Raw genomic sequence first — 21,461 nt, forward strand, 5'->3', positions numbered from 1 at the left:
CTGGGGGACTCGGCCCCGGCCCTTGCAGTGCCTCCTCCTCCCGCAGCGCATAGCACTTACTGCCTGGCAGCCGGCAGGGATTCTCTCGCGCAGGAATATTTTTATATCAGTGTTGGTTTATTTGGGGGGTGGGAGGTGCATAAGGCTTTTTTTTTCCGAGGGCTTTTGTGGTACGGACTTAACCGGACAAAACTGTCCTTGTGCTCATGGCTCTTTTCTGTTGTTTGTTGGGGTTTTTTTATTATTATTTTTAATGGAGAAACTGGTGCAGGGTGGGTTGGTTTTTTGTTTGAGGTTTTTTTTTGTTGTTTTCCTTCTGGTTTGGGAGTACTTCGGAATTTTTACACTTTTAAACAGAAAAACCTTCTCGTATTTTTGCAGAAATGACAGCAGGCTTCCACCGTGTCTATCGGGTTGGTTGGCATTGGATATATAACTTTGGTTTTGTAGTCCTTTCCCTATTATTTCCCTTTCCTATTATTTTTTAACTCGCTTCCAGCCACCTCCCGTCCCTTGGACTTTTTCCTCCCGACACTTGAGTCTCGCTGGTCTCAAGAAAACTCCTCTTCGGCCCCAACCGCGTAAATCCAGCTTGGAGAGTTTTCCCTCATCCATCTGGCTGTCTCCTGGAGCATGTATATGTATGTATATAGGAACCTCTTAATTGGGCACTAATTAATTGGAGGCTGCTCCCTCCTCTTTCCAGCCGGGACACTCTGCCCACCCCGCTGCCGGTGGGGACCCCGAAAGGCGAAGCGAGTCAGTTTAGCGCAGGGTGACCCCACGCTGTCACTCGATGCCCCGTTGCCGTCATTCCTGGAGGTGTCATGGTGGGGGGGGTCGGGGGGAGCAGAGAAGGGGTTGGGGACACTTGTCACCACGGCCGTGCCCCCGTGGGGCCACCGGCTGCTCGGCTGAGCGGGGACGATGCCGTATCAAGTGAATTTTCTGTCTTGTTGGAGCTTTTCTCAGCTGTCTTCCAAGTATTATTTTTATTGTTAAAAAAAAAAAGTTAAAAATGTGAAATGTAATTTTTACAGCAGCAATATGAAATATATTTTATAAGAAATAAAAAGAAAAGTTGCCTGGTAGCTGGCTCTGCCTTGTCCTTGTAGCCCATGTCTCAGGGCTGCTTCCCTGTCCCCCAGGGACCCCCGCGGGACCCCGTCTCCCCTGGGACAGAGTGGGGGCATCGACCCTGAGATGATGTGTGTGTGTGTGTGTGTGTCCCAGCAGTTTCTGGCACCACTAGATAGCAGTGTCTGCCCGGTGCTAGGAGCTGCGATGGCAGTGCTGCTCCCTCCATCAGCAGCTAATGGTGCTCATCCTTTTTTTTTTTTTTTTTTTTTTGGATTTTTACCCCACCCCCCCAAATCCATCATTTTTTTAGCCTGGAAGCTGCAGGGAGGGGTTAATACATACTAAACCTGGCGGGTTTTTAATCAATGTCCTTCGGTGGGAGACTCTAAGGTCTTGTGACCCGGAGCCCTCTCTTGCCGCAAGTCAAACGTCAAGCTGAGAAGTTGCCCTTTGATGCAAAAAAACTGGATGATTTTATACATTTTTTGTTTTGTTTTAATGCATGTTGAGGTGAAAGAGGAACTGGAAAAGGAAAAAAAGGGGAGAGGAGAGGGGAAAGAGATGGAGGGCAGAGGGAGCCAAACAGGGACACGGCAGGGAAAGGAGAGCAGGTAGGAAAAAACTACACTATTAAAAATTGCATCCCGGGAACACCAAATTGGTGAGATTCCTACCATTTTTGAGGGGTTATGGCTGGCCCCGTACCTGACCCTGACCCGTCCCACACAGGAGCTCGGGGACCTCGGGTCCCAACGTGCCGTGGGCAAAGCAAACTCTCCTGCTGGCCAAAGTCTTCCCCCAATTAATTTTTTTAATTGCCAACCCCTGGCCAAAAAAGGCAGCAGAAGTCACCCCTCTGCCTGCAGCTGGTTCGTCAGCCGGAGCCCATTTTTAACCTAGTTTGCAAACTGGGACCCAACTGGGGACACTGGGGCCAGCCCGCGGGATGGCCACTGAGCATTCCTACCCCTTGGCCGCCAGCACCGTTTCTATGGCAATGCTAAAAATAGTGCCCTCGCACTTGGGCTGCGATGCTGGTCCTCTCCCCAAATCCGGGGCGCTCCTAGGAGGGGTGAACCCCCAAATTTCCAGCTGGGCTGGGGCCTCCCCTGGGGATGCTGGGGGCTGCGGGTGCAGGCGCCTTCGTTATCCCTACGGAAAAGGGGTGTGATGGAGCCAAGGAGAAATTCCCCTTCTTACTTAAATCCCCCTTTTTTGCCCCCAAATAACCTCCCCCAATCCATCCCATTTTTGGCTGCGGGGCATGTGAGCAACAGCACCGCCCCACATGAGGGGGGATTTCTACAACCTGAAAAGCCCCCACTCTGGAAATAATGTAAATTTACAAAAATCTCCCTTTCCCCCCTCCCTAAAACCCTTTCCCAGCTGAGCGGGGTGATTCTATTCCCCCATGGTGGGGGGGGCAGCAGGGACCTGCTCTGCAAGTGTTGACCCAAGTGACGGTCGCCAGTCGCAATAATATCGTAGAAACAGTAAACTAATTTATTAATCCTTTTGCTATGTACAAGTTTAATGGAGAAATCTTTGTATGAAACAATTAAAAAGAACAAGATCTTGGAATTATTTTTTTTTCTTTTTTTTTCCGTAGGGGTTATTATATTATAATTTTTTTATTTTTTTTTTTTTACAAACAGTGAAGGGCAGTGCTGCAGGGAGCGAAGTCGCTCCTGGGATATGCTTTTTGGGTAGCAAATTAGGCAGGAGAATCAACTGGCTCCAATTATCCTCCTGGGAGCGACAAGGAAAAAACTGCATCCCGGCACGGGGACTGGGACGCGATGCATGCCAGCGGGGCAAGGGGACAGACAGGGACACAACGAAAACACGCGCGCATGGTTTGTATTGCTGAGCAAAGAAGTCAACCCCGGAGGCTTTACAAAACTTTGAGGAAAACACTTTAAAAAGGAAAAATTTCAAAAAAGGGAAAAAAAATCAAAAAATTAAACATTTCCAGGTGGTTTCTGGGCGCTGGGGTGGGAGCTGGCCACTGTGGTGGCCATCGGGGTCGGGCAGGCGGGGACGAAGCCACGGTGGGACGTGACCCCTCGGCATCCCCCATCCGAAAAGTTGGAAATAAATCCTGTGGGAAGGCGAAAGCCACGGCCGGGGGATGCCGAGCGCTGCCGGGGAAGGCACTGGGAATGTGGGGTGGGGGCTGATTTTCTGCCAGATCCAAGGTGGCTTGTTCCCAGTGGCCGACCCACCAAAAAAAAAAACCAACCCAACTCCAAAAATCCAAATTTTTTTTTTTTTTCAAAAATCCCTTTTTTCCTTGTTTTGTTTAAATTTCTCCCCGCTCCCCCGCGGTCCTCTCCTCCCCCTCCCTCCCCACAGCATCTCGCTCCCGTCGCCGGCGGAGGCCGAAATTCGTCAGGTCCTGGTTTAAATCTGGCTTAGTGCGTGAAGAGCAAAGTGATTTCTGAACGTGTGCAAGTCTGAAGCGCTTTGGGGTCCGTCAGAGAGAGGATGGAGGCTGCTGGGGTGGACAGGAGCAGGGTTAATTTTGCCTGTGCCTGGCGGAAGGTGCTGGGATGCGGTGCCGGAACGCTATAAAAAAATAAAAATAAAAAAAAATAGAGAAAAGAAAGGAAAAAAAAAAAAAGAAGAGAAAAAAAGAAGAGAACAAAAAAAAGGAGAAAAAAAAAGGAGAAAAAAAAAAAAAGCAGCTGAGCCGAGAGCGGAGGGAGCAGGGGGGGCTCTCTCCCAGGGGCTGCGGGACTCGGGGTGCATCCCCTAATTTAGGGAGATGCCACCCGGAGGGGAAAAAAAGGAAAAAGAACCAAAAAAAAGGGGAAAAAATTTTAAAATTCTCCCAAATTGTAAATTTGGGGTGGGAAGGGGGGTGGGGATGGGTGGTCTCAGCAGCTGCAGGGTTGAGGGACTGGGGGCTCCGAGCATCCCGGCGTGGAGCCGGTGGTGGCAGTGGGGGGGGGACAAGCGGGTCCCTGGGGAGCGGCAGCGCGGGGTTAACCTGCTGCTCAATTTGGCAATATGAAGCTGGAGTGTTCTGGGAGGAATTACTTAATTTCTAAAAGGAAAAGCTTCCACTTTATTGTAATTTTTAAATTTTTGTTTCAGATTTTGAGATTTATTTTAATTTTTCAATTTTTAAAATGGTTTTATTTTTAGATTTTCTACTTTTTTTTAGGGTTTTTTTTTTCCTGCTTTTTGGGGGCAGCTGAACCATCCTTCAGACCTATTTGGAGCTGAGGACAAAACCCTTTTGCCCATCCTCCCTGGCAGGGCGGGGGGAGGCTGACAGCAAAGGGCCTTTCCCCGAGCACCCTCCGGATGCCGAGATGCCGACGAGCCGCCCTCAGCATCCCTCCCCGGTCTCCAATTCAACCTTTTCAAGCCATTTCCAAATTATTTCTTTTTTTTTTGGCCCCCTTTTTTTAATTTGCACCTATGGACATGTGGTGTAGAGGGGTAGAGGGTTGACTTTTTTGGCCATGGCGGACCTAGCCGGGTGGCGCGGGTCTCCGTTAGATCTCGTTGTGCTCGCTGATGCCGCCGGCAATGTCGTACTCACTGGAGCGGGGCGACATGCCCAGGTACTGCTTCAGGAACTCGCTAAACCTCTTCTGGTTGTTCCACTTCCTCGCCGACTTGCGGACCCCGATGAAGCCCCCGTATCGCTTCTGCACCCCCCTGGCCGTCGGCGCCGGCCACAAGCCGCGCGTCCCCCGCGGGAAACCGCCGAGTCGTCGGGAAATGTCCTCGGGTGGCTGCGGGAAGGCGTCCGGCGCCGGTTCGACGCCTTCGTCTTCGTCTTCCCGGCGCCGCAGCAGCTCGCTTACCTGCAGCGGGCTCACCGGCACCGCCGGCGCCGCCGGCACCGCACCGTGCCAGGGATCGCCGGCATCCTGGAGGTCACGGGGCCGTGGGGCAGCTCGGCCGGCAGCGGCGGCGCACAGCTCCCAAGTGGCCCGCGGCACGGCTTCGCCTTCACACTCCAGGATGCAGACCTGCGTGGGAGACACAGGGATGGACGTCAGATGGGATTTGGTCCTCCGGGGACTGCGGGACACCGGGCAGTGCCGGGTGGTGTACCCCAAATGCCAGGCAGCCCAGCATTACCCCACGTCCAGCCATGCGTGTTGGAAGACGCTCACGGAAAGGTGCCGGCAGCTCATCAGCCCTTGCCTGGCCTCATTTGGTGAGGTGTCCCCTCCCAAAACCCATCCCTGGGCAACCAGAGGCGGTGGTGGAGATGCTGGGGAGCCATGGCAGCTGCTCAGCATCCCTCTCCCGACCCTCCCTAGACAGGTTCTGCTTCACGCTGGACATGCTCCACATTTCGCCGTTGACATCCACGCTTCCATCCCACCACCCCATGCTCTGCGCTGCTGGGTCCTTCAGCTGGACGTGAGCCCAAAAAAATCATCGAGTCACGGGACGGCGGAGGTGGGAAGGGACCTCTGGCATGTGCCCATGGCATGTCCTGGTGCCTGGGGTTGCTCCTCCCCAGGGGCAGGACTTGTTGAACTTTGTGACGTTCCTACCAGCCCATTTCTCCAGCCTGGCGAGGTTCCTCTGGATGGCAGCACGACCCTGCAGTCTGCCATCCACGCCTCCCAACTCTGCATCATCTGCTAATTGCTGAGGGTGCGTCTGCCACATCGTTCCGGTCATTAATGAAGATGTCAAGGTCCTCCGGGTTTCAGTCCACCTCACTGCCCATTTATCTACCCTGTGCTTCAGCAGCTTGTCTACGAGGATGTCATGGGAGACAACGTCAAAGTCTGATGAAAGTCAAGATGAGCTGGTTGTCTCACTGCAGGAAGCAATCAGGCTGGTCAAGCACGATTTCCCCTTCATAAATCCATGCTGGCTGCTCCCGATGACCTTCTTGTCCTTCACATGTTTGGAAATGCTTTGCAGGATGACGTGCTCCACCACCTCCCCAAGGACTGAGGTGAAGCTGACCAGCCCGTAGCTTCCCACATCTTCCTTCATGCTTTCCTCGAAGACAAGTGTGACATCTATCCCTCCCAGCCCTCAGGAACTCACCCCGATTGTCATGTCCCTTCAAAGGCCACCAAGAGCAGCCTCATCAAGAGGTGCCATCAGGCTTCCTCAGCACCCATGGGTGCATCCCACCACGTTTGCGTCTCGTCCCTTTCCAAGAGGCCTTGTCCACCAAGGCAGGACACAGACCCAGCACTGCTGTGGGGTGAGAGCCCCAAGTGGGCTGGTGCCACCAAAACCAGCACCCAGGGGAAACCATCCAGGAGGATATTGTAGAAGAACCAAACTAAATAAATGCCCAAATAAACCGGGGCTGGAGAGCCCAGAAGGGAAGGGCTGTCTTCCCTCACCTTGGAGTGTCTCCATCCCAGCATTATCTTCATGGCGGGCTCTTTTAAATGCTTAACACCAACTGGGGGAGCCCATGTTGAAGCACATTGGCGTGTCTCATTGCCACAGGCTGTCTGCAAGACCAAAACCCTTGCAAAGACCTTCTTCGCCACAGGTTCATTAACTTCGCCAGGTGAGAGGTGCTGCAAGTCCCAATGTGGTGTCTCGGGGCTGCAGCTCAAGCACGTGGCTCTGCAGCAACTGGCTATTTCCATCCCCGAGGGCAGCCAGGCTCTTCAGACAAAAAGACAAAAGAAAAATAGTTGTCCCAAAGTGAGGTGGTGACGAGGGTCTTGTATGCCGGGACACCTACGAGGGTCCTTGCAGAGACACCGGGGGTATCCTCTGCCGAGCCAAGATCCTGTCCCGGGATCTCCGAGGCTTTGGCAGGGTGTATGGCTGATGGACAGTGTCCTGGCAGTGCCCTGCGTTGGAGATGAACGGTGGTGGGTCACATGCAGGTAACAGCTCTGATGAGCACTAGCTAATAAGCTTCAGGAGGAATTACCCCAGACGTCAGGCTGAAGACCATCAGTGGTCCTATCACTCATCCACAAAACAGCACCATGAACATCCCAGGTTCCTTGGCCACCATGCTGTGGTCTTAATTCACATGGAAATGGCTTCTGCTCGCAGTGTTTTGGGAGTTCTCAGCAAACACCAGCCGATGCTCCTCCACATCCAGTGCCGAAATTACCTGGGGAGGCTTCTTCCTATCTTTGGTTGGCATTAACGGTGCTGCTGTGAGTTTGCACCATCCCTAGATGACTCTGGGGACCAGGATGTAGGTGATTCATCCACATCTTGAAGACCAGCTCCGTCAGCTGGTCCCTGTCCTGTGCTGGCAGCTGCCATGCTGGTGCAGGCATGCCTGTAACTTCAGGGGGATCTCCTATTTCTACCTCTGAAGGATGGATCAGCCACATCGCTGATGGGACTTCCTTGGCTGTTGCTTTGGAAATGGTGGAGGGTTGTATCAAATCCCACCACGATGCTTCTTCCAGCTGAAACTGAGTCTGGAAAGACCCCGGGTTCCTCTACTCCTGGTTCAAACCACTCTCGCTTTGAGATACAGCCTTGCACGGGACCCATGAGCCACCAACCATCCCATCTCCTCTCCGTCTTGCTGGCCGGGGAAGACAGAGCAAAACGCAGCTCCAGAAGCAGGACCAGGCAGGAAGGGGAGGGCCCTGCAGAGACGCTGTTGCCTTCAGACTGCAAAACAACATTTTGGGGCAAAACCAGGGTGATCGCACCCCAAAATCTGGTGGCAGCAACATGCGATTGCAGAAGGCTTTGCCAGCAAGGGGTTGGCACTGGGGTGGTTCCTGCATCTCCAAGAGCCCAGGAAGTCTCTGGTCCCCCCTGGTTTTGGGGGGACATTTCCCAGCCCTGGGAGCTTCTCGAGCTGCCGGCTCCTTTCGGGTGGACACCTCAACCTGCCAGGATTTATCATCGCTAATAAATAGGTGAGCGGGTGCGGGGGGAGGAGATGGATAATGCCCCTGGGGCAGAGGGTAAACGGGAGGGAAAGAAATGCTGCTGGCCAGGATTAGGGGCTGGAAAAAGCCCAAAAGTCCATTTCATGGCTCTTCCCATCTAGTGTTGGAGGCAAATCAAGAGGGAAGAGGGGCTGTGGGATGCCCTGATCCCCTGAAACTCCACATCTCAGTGGCCATCTGCAAAGCTGGCCCCATCCTGATGGGGCTCAGAGGGGGATTTTGGTGGCTCCTTGGAGGATGGGGTGGGGGTCTAGGGGGTTCCGGGGTTGGCGTAAGTGGGGAGAGTGATGCCACAAGCCATGGGGGCAGGAAAGCTGGGGATGCTCAGGGTCTTGAGACCCTCCTTGGGCTGTCACAGCCTTGTCCCCATCACTCCCAGCAGCTGATTTGGGGTCTGCATCCTCCCTCAGGACCACCTCGTTCGATGGCGTCCCTGGGGGGTGCCCAAGGAGGAGGGACAGTGACAGCAAGTGACATCTTCCCCTTGAGGCTCCATGCTGACCAGCAGCCAAAGCCCCCCCCCGAACCCAAACCCCAGCCCTGGTGCAGGGAGGAGGGTGCCCACCCAGTACAGGGGGATGCAGTTGGCGCAGCACCCACAGGTGCTACCCCCGTGGGTGCTGCCCGTGGTGGGGGACAATCCAGCAGGCAGAGGGAACTTACGAGGACGTCAAAGCTGTCCCGGTAGAGGTGGCGGTCGCAGCGCAGGCAGTCCCCCCGGCAGTCGCCCCGTGCCCGGGCGAAGAGGCAGAGCAGCAGCAGGTCCCAGAGCACAGCCCTCATGGCGGCACCGGCAGCAGCTACGGCGCAGGAGAGAGAAAACCCGTCAAGCCGGGACGGCACCGGCACTGCCGAGCCCTGCACCTGCACCGAAATGTGCCCGTTCTCAGCCCATCCTCCCTCCCGCCCCCCCGCCCCAGACACACGTGTTCCCAGTCTCCCTGCCAAAATTATCCTTTAGGAAAAGGAGCGCGGCTGCCTCCTCATGTCCAAAACAGATCCGGCGTGTCCCGGCTTAATTTTTTCCAGGCTATCTCATGGCACAAGTCCCAGCTGGGGCTTATTTTAGCAGGTGGACGTGTCGAGGCAGCACGTCCCCGGCTGTCCCCTGAGCAGGACGCTCCTTATCCGAGTATCACCGGAGCCGGGTGAGGATGTCCCACTCCGGTTTCCCCTCCTGGCTGTTTTTGGGGTGCTGCCAATCCTGTCTCTATCTTGGGAGGGTTCAGCCATTGCTGCCAGCAGGGATTGCCAGGATCTGAGCCTGCCCGGCATGGAGCCACAAAGCCAATTCCCAAAGAGCCCGCTGTGTCCCATCTGGCTTTGCTGACATCAGTGGCAGGTGGCGATTAAGTGACATGACGAAGGCCATGTGCTTCCCTCCCAATTCTGGCGATTTGTCATGACACAACCCCATGGCCGTCTGCAAACAGGAGGGTTGGTCCTCCCGATTTTTACTCCCTACTCCCTCATCCCAGGAAAAGGGTTCTGACACTCCCATGGTCCTTGGGAGTGGGTCCCGGTGCTGCATGGGGTCAGGTTTATAAACCAGTGAGGGGATGAGATGGAGGTGATGGAGAGGAGCAGGACAAGGATGTGGAAGTTGATACTACGCTTGGTAGCATCCAGAAACCCCCGTACTGGGATGCTCGGGGGCGAGGAAGACCGCAGTGACGGTGGCTTTGCAACCTGCGTGTTGCTCCAGCAGCATTTCAGGCCACTTTTGGGGGGGGGAGGTTGAGCACCTGGGCAGGGGGTCCCCATTTATTTCCTACCCCACCAAGGTGGAGGGACACCCCCAGTCCTTGCAACGGAGGCAGAGCATCCGCAGGGGTCCCCGACCAGCATCACGGTCACCTCTCATCCCTGCCAGCCGGGTGGTGACACAGAGCCCGGCGGCTCTCGGTTGTCATTTGCTGGAGGGTACGAGGGGAAGCTGATAAGGAGCAGGAATTAAGGCTTAATCTTCGTGGAGTCTCATTAAAACAGGCTGGCGGTGTGAGTCAGAGGCTTGACAGAAAGCTCCTGGGAGAGGGCAAATACCCCCGAAAAATCTCTCAGCCCCAAAATGGGGTTCAGCGGAGCCGGGAAAGGGGCTGCAACCCACCCCCCAGCCCTGTCCCCACATCCCCAAGAGACATCAAGTCCAATGTCCTGGGAAAAGCAGGTCACATCTGGCTGCGGAGGAGGCTCCGAGATTACGGCTCGGCTTTTCTTCCCAGTTAATTGAAAGATGCTATCAGGCAGGCGGGATGCGGTACCCTGCCAGCATCACCGGCCGGGGCAGGGGTGGGAAAGAGGGAAACAACGCCCCACTTCGTGCATCAATGCCCCCCCCCGCAGTTAAATCAACCCATTAAAAGGGAAGGGACTGAGTGCCGTAGATTTTTTTCTTGCTTCTGCCCTTGGGTGTTTAGGGTGAGGGCGGGTGGCAGGGCTGTGGGGTGGTGATGGCAAGAAGCCCCTTTCCGAGTTTTGCAGCCACAGACCCATGAGAAAAAGCGGGATGCCTTTTTCCCATTTTGTCCCCCTTTTCACCATTTTTTTTCCCATTTTTTCCCATTTTTCAACATTTCCCCCCCTTTTTTCCCTATTTTTCCTGTTTTTTTTGTATTTTTCCCTGTTTTTTCGTATTTTTCCCTGTTTTTTTCCTCCGGCAAAACTGAACCTAGGCCCTATTTCCCAAGGGATGCAGCAGCCAGTCCCACTGCCTTCGTGTCTGGGGATGCCATCAACCCCAGCAAAGGATGTGACAGCCCTGGGATCATACCACAGCCACTCCCGTGGCTCCTCGGACACCGAGGCTGCTCCTGGGCACGAACCTTCCTCTTCCTCCCCAAAAAATAAACCTGTCCATCCCAGGGTGGGGGGGCTGTGTGTCAGGATACAGCCACTCCATCCCGTCAAACAGCTTTGGGACCCCCCCTCCCGCTTGCTGCTACGGGATGCCCCAAGGCTGCATCCTCTGGAGTTTTCAATTCAGTTGAATTACCCTCATTAATATTTGGGGGGGAAAAAAGAGGTTTTTCTAGAAATCCAGCCTGCAGTTCAGATAATGGCGGGGTCTGGTTATCCATCAGGACAAGCGGCTTTTATTTATTGCTCCGGGTGGGATGATGTGGGAGATGCAGTCATATAAAAGGGCTGATTCGGGGGGCAGCGGGAAGGACGTGGGACGTGAATAACGCAAGGAGAAGAGGTGGAAGGGGAAGCAGGTGCTTGCCGAGATGGGTTTTATTCGCTTGATTTGATGCGATTTGGGTTGGGAGCTCACGGGCAGCGCTGGGGAGATGCTCCCTGCCTTTCCCCAAGGATACTCCATCCCCTCTTCCCATGGGAGATGCTAAAAGCAGGGATTATCCCGGCAGCGGGATCGCCGCCGTCCTTCCCCGAACACCGTCGCAAGGGTTTAAACGCAGCGATGCTCTCACTTTCCCGGCTCAGGATTAGTCCCGCCACGTGAGGAACACGTTCAGGAGCTCCTTGCTTACCACGCCCTGAGCAAAACTAACCTCAATTCATTTTTTTCCCTAATTCACCCACTGCCCAAAGCCAAGGCCTGATCCAGAGGGCAAGAGGGATGCGACCGGGCAGGATCCGGCTCAGCTGGGAGCCAGCATGGAAGCAGTCGAAGCTTTTTCCAGTCAAAAAAGCGCAATATTGTCCAACAGTGTCCCCCACTGGCACCGGCTAAAACACTTCCCAGGCTCCCCCAAACCCTGGCAATGCCGCACGGCTTTGTGCCGGCAGTTTTGGGGGGATTTTAGGGAGAACCGGAGGGATTTGGGGGGGGGGGGTTGGCTACAGATGCCCAGCGCTCATCAGAAAAATAAGCGTTTCCTTTTGTCGATCCCCTTCAATCAGGTAATTGGCCATAATTGGCCAAAATTAGACGCCGCGGCGCGACTATAAACACAGATGTAGGCTCGAGAGACTGAGAAAGGCTGTTTAGAGGTAAAAAATCTCGGGAAGAACATTTCTCCCTGTGTTCCCATGTCTCAGCCATTCATTCCTGCTTTTTGGGGGAGACTAAAAAAAAAAAAAAAGCAACAATCCCCCCCCCATTTTCCTCTTTTTTTGTGCTTTTGGGGAGGGAAAAAGGGATTGCTCGCAAGCTGGGCATCTCCCGCAGCATCCCATGGCGACCCTAGTGAAGTCCTGGCTAGAAGAAAAAGGGGCAGAAATACTGAATGGGGAAAGTCGCGGTGCGGTAGCTCCCAAAAAAATCCCCTAAAAAATCCTACCCATCCCGGAGGAACCCACCATCACGCTGTGGGCTTCCCCCCGGCCTCGGACAGGCGGCCCGTGCCGACTCTTGTTGCATCCCTCCGGCTCCACTCTGATTGATTTTTGGGGCTGGCTGGTGAAGCCGAAACTTTTCCTCTCTTGGGATAGAGGGGATGGATTTCTCCCTCTGGGAAGATATTTCATTTAACCCTTAGCAGGGAGGGGAATATCTATTTGTGAATCGAAGCCGGACGGACCATCCTCGGACTCAAAAAAAACAAAACCCAACCAAGCCCCCCTAGGATGGAAAATTAAAGCGGATTTCCTACCTGCGGGTGTGCTGTCGGCTGCCGGCTCCTCTGATCTGTGACTCCTCCGGCGCCTGTGCCACGGTGGTATATATAGACGGTGTACACACGCGTCCCCACACCTCCCTCCCCGAACACGTGCGTCGCTGAGCCCACCCCCGGGGGCTGCCGGTGGAGGGATGCGCCAGCCGGCAGCTGGGGACCAGGGATGTGCATCCTTCCCCCCGCCGCCTCCTCCTGCATCCCTCACCCTTTCCTCCTCCCCAAATCTGGGGGGGCAGCCCCGTAAGAGGTGAGGGATGCCGGCCTCGTGGTTATCCAAAGGCGCGGTGTCTCCCAGCATCCCGGGGATGGTGGGGTTGGGATGGAGGTGTGGGGGGGTGAAGCCATTCCTCAGGAGCCCCGATGTCCCCTGCTCCAGACCTGGGGGGGGTTACAAGGACCCGAAGGCAGCAGCAGCAGGGTGAGCCCCGAAAACACCCCCGCACCCCCCAGGGCAGCTCCCAGCCCTTCTCAGGGGGCTCTTTTCCCCCTCTCAGAGCCCGGAATGAGGCGAAGCGGGGGGGTCCCCAACCCCCGTTACCAACCCGTTCCGGCACGGCTGCGGCAATACCACGCGGCTACCGAGCGCGTCGTGCATCGATGGCAAGCGTGCGGGTGGGAATAATTGATTTTGGGCTCGGCGGATGGTGGAGGGGGGGAGCAGAAAATTCCAACTTTACATTTCACGGCTGATGGAAACGCCCGGCGAGCCAGACGCAGCCGCGTGCCGGCCCCTCACGAAGCGGAGAGCCGGATTTGGCCACGCCGGCATCGGGGATAGATGCTGCCTTTGGTTTGGAAAGGCCAAATTTGTCTCGACCTTCAATGGTTTCTCCTGCAAACTAGCATCACCCTATTTTTTTCTCCATTTAGGTGACCTGCAGCGGTAACGTTCATCCCCGCCGGCACCAGCGCGGAGCCAGGACCCCCCCAGGCATCTCTCCCTGCCCCACCTTGGCAATTAAATAATAAAATCTGCTGCGGCGCTGCGATCCTATCTTGGTAATTTCTTGTAACGACTCCCTGGGAAGGGCTGGAGATGGGAGCGAAACGCCTTTTGATTCAGCTACAGCTATTAAATAGTTGCATTTAATGCCCCCGGGTGAGACCTCGTATGTGCCGGTGCTTGGGCAGGCATGAAAAAAAATCTAAAAATTGATGAAAATGTCAAAAAAGCAGTGAAATGGCATCATAGGAGTGGTTGGAGGGGACATGCCCAGTGCTAGGGGCAAGACATGAGCCTGGATTTTGGGTGTTTTAGGGGAAAATAGGGCTGGTGAGCAACGCTGTGCACGGGCAGCCTGGGGCGAAGCGGTTCCCCATCACACTCCTGGGCAAGTGCTGGGATAGGGATGCTGAATTTTTTTTTAATAGATATATATATTTTATATTTATTTTATTTTTTTAAAAATATATATATATTCTGCTTCAGTCTTTCCTTAACCACTTGTTTTTCCATTAAGGACATATTCCCTAGCTCTTATGCAAAGCCGAACAGCAGCCAAGCCGGAGTGAGAAGGCTTTGTGCTTCTTTTGTCCTCTCCTGGGGTAATTTCAGAGGCTCTTGGGGCTGCCGTAACCTCCGCAGCCTCCCAAAATATTAATTTCTTGGCGTTTATTGAAGTGCTGTAGCCTTTTCTCCCCTAACCTGGCCGAAGGGGATTGCCTCCACGGCCCCTTGTTTGAGCCAGTGATGATGATGCTGTTGAGCTGGCAGGAGCAGGAGGCAGCAAATGACATCGGGGTGACGTCGTTTACATTCTTGCTAATTAACGGGGGGGGGGGGGAATGATTGACAGCCAAGGTGCCCAAAGCCAGCATGCTAGGCAGGAGAAATACCCATTTTTGCAGCGTTTCCAGGTTTTTCCAGGTCCGTGTGGGTACCAGCAGCTAAACTCCCATTGGCAGTACTGGGGAGGGAACGGGTTCAGGATCAGGGGATGATTCACCCCTTGTAAAATTAGGATAGAAAATACAGATGTGTATTTTTTTATCAGGTTTTTGGCCATTTCTGTTTCAAAGTTGGGTCCGACCAAGCCCTCTCCTCTGCGGTTCGGGGGGTGGAAGAGCATCCCCGGTGAGGCGGAGCAGGAGGATTCGAAGTGACAGGCAATTAGCAGCGAAAAGCAACGATCCTTTTCAGAAAGAGGACATAAAGCAGATGGGATCTGGCGCAAGGGAAACATGGAGAGGATTCAAAAGCTGCCTAGAGGACACAGGAGCTGGAAAACTCGGGAGCTGGGAAGTTGTGTTGTTCCCCTGGTCTTGTAAATCCCTTAAATGCCGCAGCCGGAGGGGCCGAGGACATACCCAAGCCTGCATGATGCATCCCATCTTCACTTTTGGACGCTGCCTGATTATTTTCCGAATTAACTCTGGGCATTTATAGGGCAGCAGTCCCCTCCATCAAGAAAAACTCCCCCCTGAGCATCACCTCCTCTCCCGGCCCCAGCTCGGGTACCACTGCCCAGGAGGTGATTTTTCCAGGAGCTTTTCAAGAATCAGGTGCTTGATGCCAGGGCCGCATCCTGCTCACAGGCAGCCTCGGTGAGATGCTTTAATAAGATGAAGCAGCAGTTTAAAGGGCTTCGTCGCCCTTTGGGGTTGATAAATGCCAACGGTGGGGTACAGACCGATGCTGCTGATTTACTCCCACCAGCAATGATGGGGGGCTTTGAGCTCTGCCCCAGCGGGGTGAGGATGAGCGTGATGAAGGCTCAAGCCATTTCTGTGCCCCTACAAGCAGCTCGGGGCCGGGCAGGGGTGCGGGGCCAGTATCCTACATCTCCTCACCGAGCTGGGGCTTGCACAGCCACCGAACACCGCAGCCGCCGGGTCCTGCTGGGCGACAGGCCAGGACTTGCCGGGCACGACGGGAACCCGTTTGCATCCTTCGCTGTCGATAAACCTTAACCAAGGTGCCTGGCTCTGGGCCACACGTGGGGACCGCTGGCAGCCCTGCCGAGGATGCTGAGGGTTGCCCGGAGACCTGCTTGCACCGAGCAGGAGGCAGATGCTCTGAGCAGGGGTGCGGGCAGGCAGCGAACCCCAAATTTAAAGGCGGGGGGGGGGTGGAAAAGCAGCTCTTTGCCAAGCCATGGGGACCAGGAGAGTGGGGGGTACCCTCCGGCTCCATCAGCTTTGAGGCGATGGGTGCTGCGGGTAATATTGCAGCTGAGCTGGAGCTGATTCAATTCACCGGGTGGGAAAATAAACCGCTTTTCACTCAGGTTAGTTTTCTACCACTTTAGCAAGTTGGATGAACTCGGGAAGGGGTCTGATGGGCAGCAGGAGGACGTGATGGAGCAGAAAGCATCCTCCCATGCGGTTGCAGCTCTTCATGGGCAAAGCAGCACGTAATCCTCTGCCTGGTCTTTACCGTAACGTGGGCATTAATGGCTTCACGCTGGGTCTCCAGCAGGTCCTGGCTGAAATGAGTCTGAGGCCAAGAATAGACAGGTTGAAGGACTTGGGAGAAATGTTAAGAAAAAAACCATGAAAGGTAGGGGAGAGCAATCCCCTCCTGCACTTTGCATCAAGCAGGAAAGAAGGAAAGATGATATTCCTACAAGGGAAGAGGGACTAGAGCAATTCAGCTTGAGGCAACATCTGAGAAGATCATAATTTCTTCTTGGTGCCCTTCATCCCTGCTGCCGGTAAGGGCCAATCTGGACATGGAAAATCCATTTTGTGTCGGGAAAAGGAGATTTTACCCCCGAGGCTCAAGGGACGTGGCTGCTCCTCTCTGCACAACCTCAAAGTTTTCATCCTTGGAGATGCTGGAAGCACGCCTGGCCGGGCGCTGAGCAGTATGACCTACTTTGAGGTTGGCCCTGCTGTGAGCAGGGTTGGGACCAGAGCCCTCCGGAGGTCCCATCCCAACTTCCTGGGACTTTCTGATCCAAGGGGGATGAAAGGTAGCAGGGGACATAAAACGGGCCAGGAGGACTTTTATTAAACGTAATAAGGGGGGGGGGGGGTATTTCACCCCCCTACCTGGAGTGACCCCAAGAATCACAGGACGTGACCTTCTCCATCTCCATCTCCATCCCTGAGTCAGTCCCTGGTGGGGATGGGGCAGCTCTCAGAGAGCAGGGGGAGCTAGGGAGTATCTCTGGCCCACAGCTAGGTGATGGAAAGCATCCTCCCTGGTGGTTTTTTAATTGATTTGGGGGATCAAACTGCCCTGACCAGATCAGAAACACTCCACCAGCACCGGCTTTGCTTGCGGACGGACTTGGACCCTCCACCTTTCCTCCAGTGTTGGCTTTGGGGGTCCTGTCACATCAGCCCTATACAAAGAACAAAGAGGGGTGATGCCTTTTCTTCAAACATGTCCAGATTTGCCATTCAGGATGATTTTTGCCCCAAAAGCTCTTTGTGCCAGCATCTCAGACCATCGTCCTGGCTATCCCATGCTGGGACACACCATCCCCAAACGTCCCCATGGCTCTGCCCTCCTCAGCTCTGTTCTCCCATGGGACACACGGATGTTAGCTGCCACCACCATCACCACGTACCCACCTTGGCGTGAACCCACGAAACAGAGCACAGCCGAACAACAGTCTGCTGTCTTCTCCAAGCAGAACCATGAATAGGTTCCTCAAGAAATAAAACCGACAGGAGATATTGCCGGCAACACAAGAGCTCTGCTGCTCGACACTCAGCCTTAGCAAGCAGTGGGGGCTTGATGGGGCCCCGCCAAGTATTTGTGTCATCTTGTTAGAAATTGCAGTTTTATTGAAAGCCCGATTGCTCTCATTTAGCTGTCGCTCAAACCATTCAGCAGCCGCTTATTAGCGCTGGAGCGGGGAGCCATAAGACTTTGCTGAAGATCACCCATCCTTTTGCAAATTACCTCTTACTGACGAATTAAAGCCGTCGAGACGATGGTGCCTGAAAGCCAGGAGGATATCTGAATTTCAGAAGAAGTGCCTGAAGCCATTACCCCTCTCTATTCATCACCCGTGGAGCCGCATCTGGAGCGTTGCATGGGATGCTCGGCTCCGAGGAGCAATGTAGGGACCATGAGGCCATGGGGATGGTCGGAGGCTGGAGGATGGGGTGTTGGAAGAGCTGTTAAAAAAGGCTGTGGAGCAGTTTTTTGTTCAAATGGAAGGGGAAAATGGTAGATTGGACCCCAAATATGCTCCAACATATGGTGTATAATCCCTTGTATGTCCCCTCCACACCACGAGTGGGTGGAGATGAGCTTGATCCTGGTGTGGGAAAATCACCTTATTAGCACCATAGGCTTATTTTTGGGGGGAAAAGCTCTTGACTTTAGGCAAATCCCCAAAAAACACTTCAGGGCAGAGAAAGAGCTTTGCAGGGGAAAGATTTAACCGGTGGCACAGGAAGCGTGGGCATGTGTACCATACACGAACCATACACGTGTACGTGCGTTCAGGGTTTCAAACAGCACCTTGGGACCAGCTGAAAAATTGCCAGCCGAGGCTCTCTGCCCCCCAAAGCATCTGGGAGTGACAATGCCTTTAGCCTCAGTTGTTATATTTATGTTCAAGCCCTAGGGCCAGCACTTGAAAGACGGGAAAGATGATGTTCAAACCATCTACTCACTTCTTGCTTTGGGGCCACGGCACCCCCTGTCTCCTCCTTCCCGGGAAAAAAAAAATCTTCCCTGGGGAAACAAATCTGCTCGGATCAGCCCCGTCTGATGGATGGCGGCGGGGACCGGCTGGCGAGAAACCAGATTGAAACCGGTGACTCATTTCCCACCGGCGGCTATTTCAGGGGAGAGAAGCGGCTGTCCCCCCCCGCTCAACATCCATCAGGTGGTCGGAAAGTCCCCGCAGCCACCTCTGATACCCACCGTGCTGCCGAGGGGCGGACAAATGAGTTTTCACCCTAACTGGATCTTTTTCTCTCTTTTCTTGCATCCCCACCCTATGCCATCCTCTGCTGGATGCGGGATGAGGATGCAGCTTCGTTCCCGCCGGTACCCGGACACCCTGTGTCCCCCCCGGCTGTTGATGGGTGACATTTGGCTGCAATAGAGCAGCTTTCCCTGGGAGGGGAGATAATTAGCAATCAGTTTCCCTAGGAGATTGCCACCGCTTATAGACACCGCGATGTCTATAGGCGCTGAGCTGGAGCCGATACCAACCCAGAAATACCAGCCAGCACATATGCCCTGGGGGCGGGGGGGGGGGATTGGGGCAGGATTTGGGTTTCGAGGTGCCGATGATCCCAGCCGAGAGTGGAGGATGGCTCTGAGCCCAAAGCACCGGCACGCATCCATCCTTGCGCAGCCCCAAACTCTTGTGCTGCCTCCGGCTGGGCTCAAGCCGGGGAAAAAGATCATGAAGTTTAATGAAACAGGTTCAGCAATCAATAAAAAAAAATAACTATAAGGGATTTCTTTGCTCAGCAGCAACTAAATCTCTCCTCCTGCCCAGCCGACCTGCCTCACACCCTCCACTTGTCCCATTGTTCCCAGTGCGGGTCCCAGCATCCTCCCAGCAAGGAGCCTGGGCTGGTACCCGCTAAACCACGATGCACCAAAAAATAACCCCCAAACCCCAGCATTTAGTGCTTTGCGAAAGAAAAACTGCTACATCACTGTCGTCTTTAGCACATAAAACCTCTGAGTCACCAGAGGAATGTGCAGTGCTTTTTAATAGAGTCCAAACTGTCCCAGCGGGCCCGATGTTTAACATTCAGGGCTTTGATTTATTTTATCTTTATTTATTTAGATTACTCCATTAAAATATTCCCCCCCAACACCCCAACATGTGGGACAATGCATTTGCAGGAGTGAAGGGGAGCTGGTGCTGGATGCCGTGTGGCTGAGGAAGGACAGATGGACTGCACCACCGATCCTCTTGATGCTTAATTATTTTTTTAACCCAAATGTAAAAGTAATGATTCTCCCCAATAGCAGGAGTGGGTTTATGGGTGATGCTGGATGAGGGCTGGGAAGGATGGGGTGGTCCCCTCACAAGGGATGGGGAAAGAGGCAGCTTGGGGTGGCTGTGCTAGAGGTCTAGGAAAGCCTGCCCAGGCAAAAAAGTTAAAAAGAAAATGACTTTTTTCCAGGATAAAATACAGAAATACAGCGAGCAGATGGGTGGCCGGAAGGGGAGAGGAGGAGGGAGGAGCCGTGGGCTCCTTGCTGCGGGACATCATGGCAGCCGAAGGATGCTGCCATGATAATAAGGGAATAAAAATCCAGCAGAGGCAACTAAAATCCTCCCCGCCAGCCGGACATGTCTGGGAAGGCAGCGGGGTGGTACCCAACATCCCACCAGGCTCATCCTCCCTGTAGCATCTCTATTTGGAACCAGGATTTGGGGCTGATGTGTCCCTGGGGGGTGATATCGCATCCCTGGGTCTGGGCTCCTTGTTTTTAAGATGGAAGGAAATATTTCAGACCGATGCTGTGGTTTTATTTCAGATCGGGCATGCCGGCTGTTATTAAAACCAATATTAAGGGGGTGTGATGGCCACGCAGAGGTCGGTTGTGGGGGAAACCTCCCCAGCCTTGCTGATTAATGCCGGAAGACTGGGATGCTCCAGTCCTCAGGGCTGACACCCAGCTACAACCCCCGCGTCCCCATCGGTGTCCCCCGGGATGATGTGTGGGACCACTGTGGGTTTTTATGGGTTGCAATCCCTAATGCAAGTGCAACCAGGGTGGATGTTCCAAGTGTTTTCTCACTGGATGACCACAGCAGCCCTTATTACTGGGATGGAGATGGTCCCAGCTGCCTCTTGCTGGTCCTACTTCCCAGCCCCATCAGTGTTAAGGGCTTATTTAGGACACACATATCTCCAGCAGCTCAACTGCACACCCATCTCGTAAAACTGTATTTTAGTTTGGAAATGCAGCCAGGCAGAGTTAAACAGGAGTGGGAACAAAACGTGGGATGGTCTGAAATCCCCCCCCACTGAGAAATTTGCCTGCCCCAGCCATGCAACCAAATCCAGTCGATCTCTATAAATTAAAATATCAGCAAATGGCTCAATTTTCTGGCAAAACTGGAACATTAGAAACTGTTGTTTTATTAACTTCTGCAGGTGCGGTGGGGAAATCCCCGTGCCCCGTCTCGCCCGTGGACACCTGGTTTTCTCTCCCGGCCGCAACACGGAGAGAAATAAGAAACCAGCTTGAAAAGGCTCATTTCCACTGCCTGAAAATGCTGCAAATGAGGACAGATGAGCTGGAAATCAGCCTGCCCGTGGTGAAATCCCATCCTCCTCCTCCTCCTCGGCACGGTCCGAACCCCGACCTGGGGCTGAGAGCAAGGGGGTGACCCCCCCAGTTTGGGGTGAACCCCCAAGTGATGCCCTGGGATTTGGGGGGCATCCTTCTGCCGCTCTTTTCGAGGCGTTTGATGCCATCGTGTCTTGGGGGGGGGAGGTTCTGCATCAGCACCCTGATATGGGGGGGGGTTGAAGCGAGTCCTGGGTGGGCTGGGTACCCTCTGGGTGTCTGCCAAAAGTTTCCAAAAATTTGTATTTAATTTTTTTTTCATCATCAGAGATAGGAGGCGACGACAGGGAAGCGGCCTCGCCTCGCTAACCACCGCCGGGACAAGGGGACGGACAGACGGACGGAAGGACGGACGGACGGGGAGGACACAGCCTTTGCCGTCGCGCCCTGCGCCGGCCAGCACACGCCGCGTTTCGCGGAGGTTTGTCCTTAGCGGGCACCTGTCGTCCGCCGCAGAGGTTTCTGGGATTTGTAGTCCCGCCGCTCCGCCACCACCACGCAAGCGCAGAACCTTCCCCGCCCGCACTACTTGAGCCGGGGAAGGAGAAGCGTTCGCTGATTGGTCCGGCGGCGGCCTCACTCTCCCTCCCTCTCCACCTTCCCTGACTTGCGACTGGTTCGGCTGCGCCTCCTTCCTTCTGGTTGGCCGGCCGCCGCTAGTAGGCGGGGCCGCGCCGCTGTGGC

At 54.4% G+C, this 21,461-nt stretch overlaps 1 protein-coding gene across 2 annotated transcripts; it reads right to left on the reverse strand.

The window, feature by feature from the left end:
• Positions 1-2,328: 2,328 nt before the first annotated feature.
• On the reverse strand, positions 2,329-12,689 carry PNOC (prepronociceptin). Of its 2 annotated transcripts, none has more exons than XM_069805498.1 (4): positions 12,521-12,689; positions 8,628-8,764; positions 4,634-5,069; positions 2,329-3,648 (listed from the first exon to the last, which is right to left on the reverse strand). In XM_069805498.1, exons 2-4 carry the CDS (start codon positions 8,745-8,747, stop codon positions 3,599-3,601), a joined length of 606 nt encoding a protein of 201 aa, XP_069661599.1. In that variant the 5' UTR covers positions 8,748-8,764; positions 12,521-12,689; the 3' UTR covers positions 2,329-3,598. The 2 variants fall into 2 exon arrangements, with proteins under 2 accessions (XP_069661599.1, XP_069661600.1); XM_069805499.1 differs by having other exon boundaries at positions 4,563-5,069; positions 12,521-12,686.
• Between the last annotated feature and the right edge of the window lie 8,772 nt (positions 12,690-21,461).

This window comes from Haliaeetus albicilla, chromosome 18 (assembly GCF_947461875.1).
Source record: "Haliaeetus albicilla chromosome 18, bHalAlb1.1, whole genome shotgun sequence".
Classification (NCBI taxonomy): Eukaryota; Metazoa; Chordata; class Aves; order Accipitriformes; family Accipitridae; genus Haliaeetus; species Haliaeetus albicilla.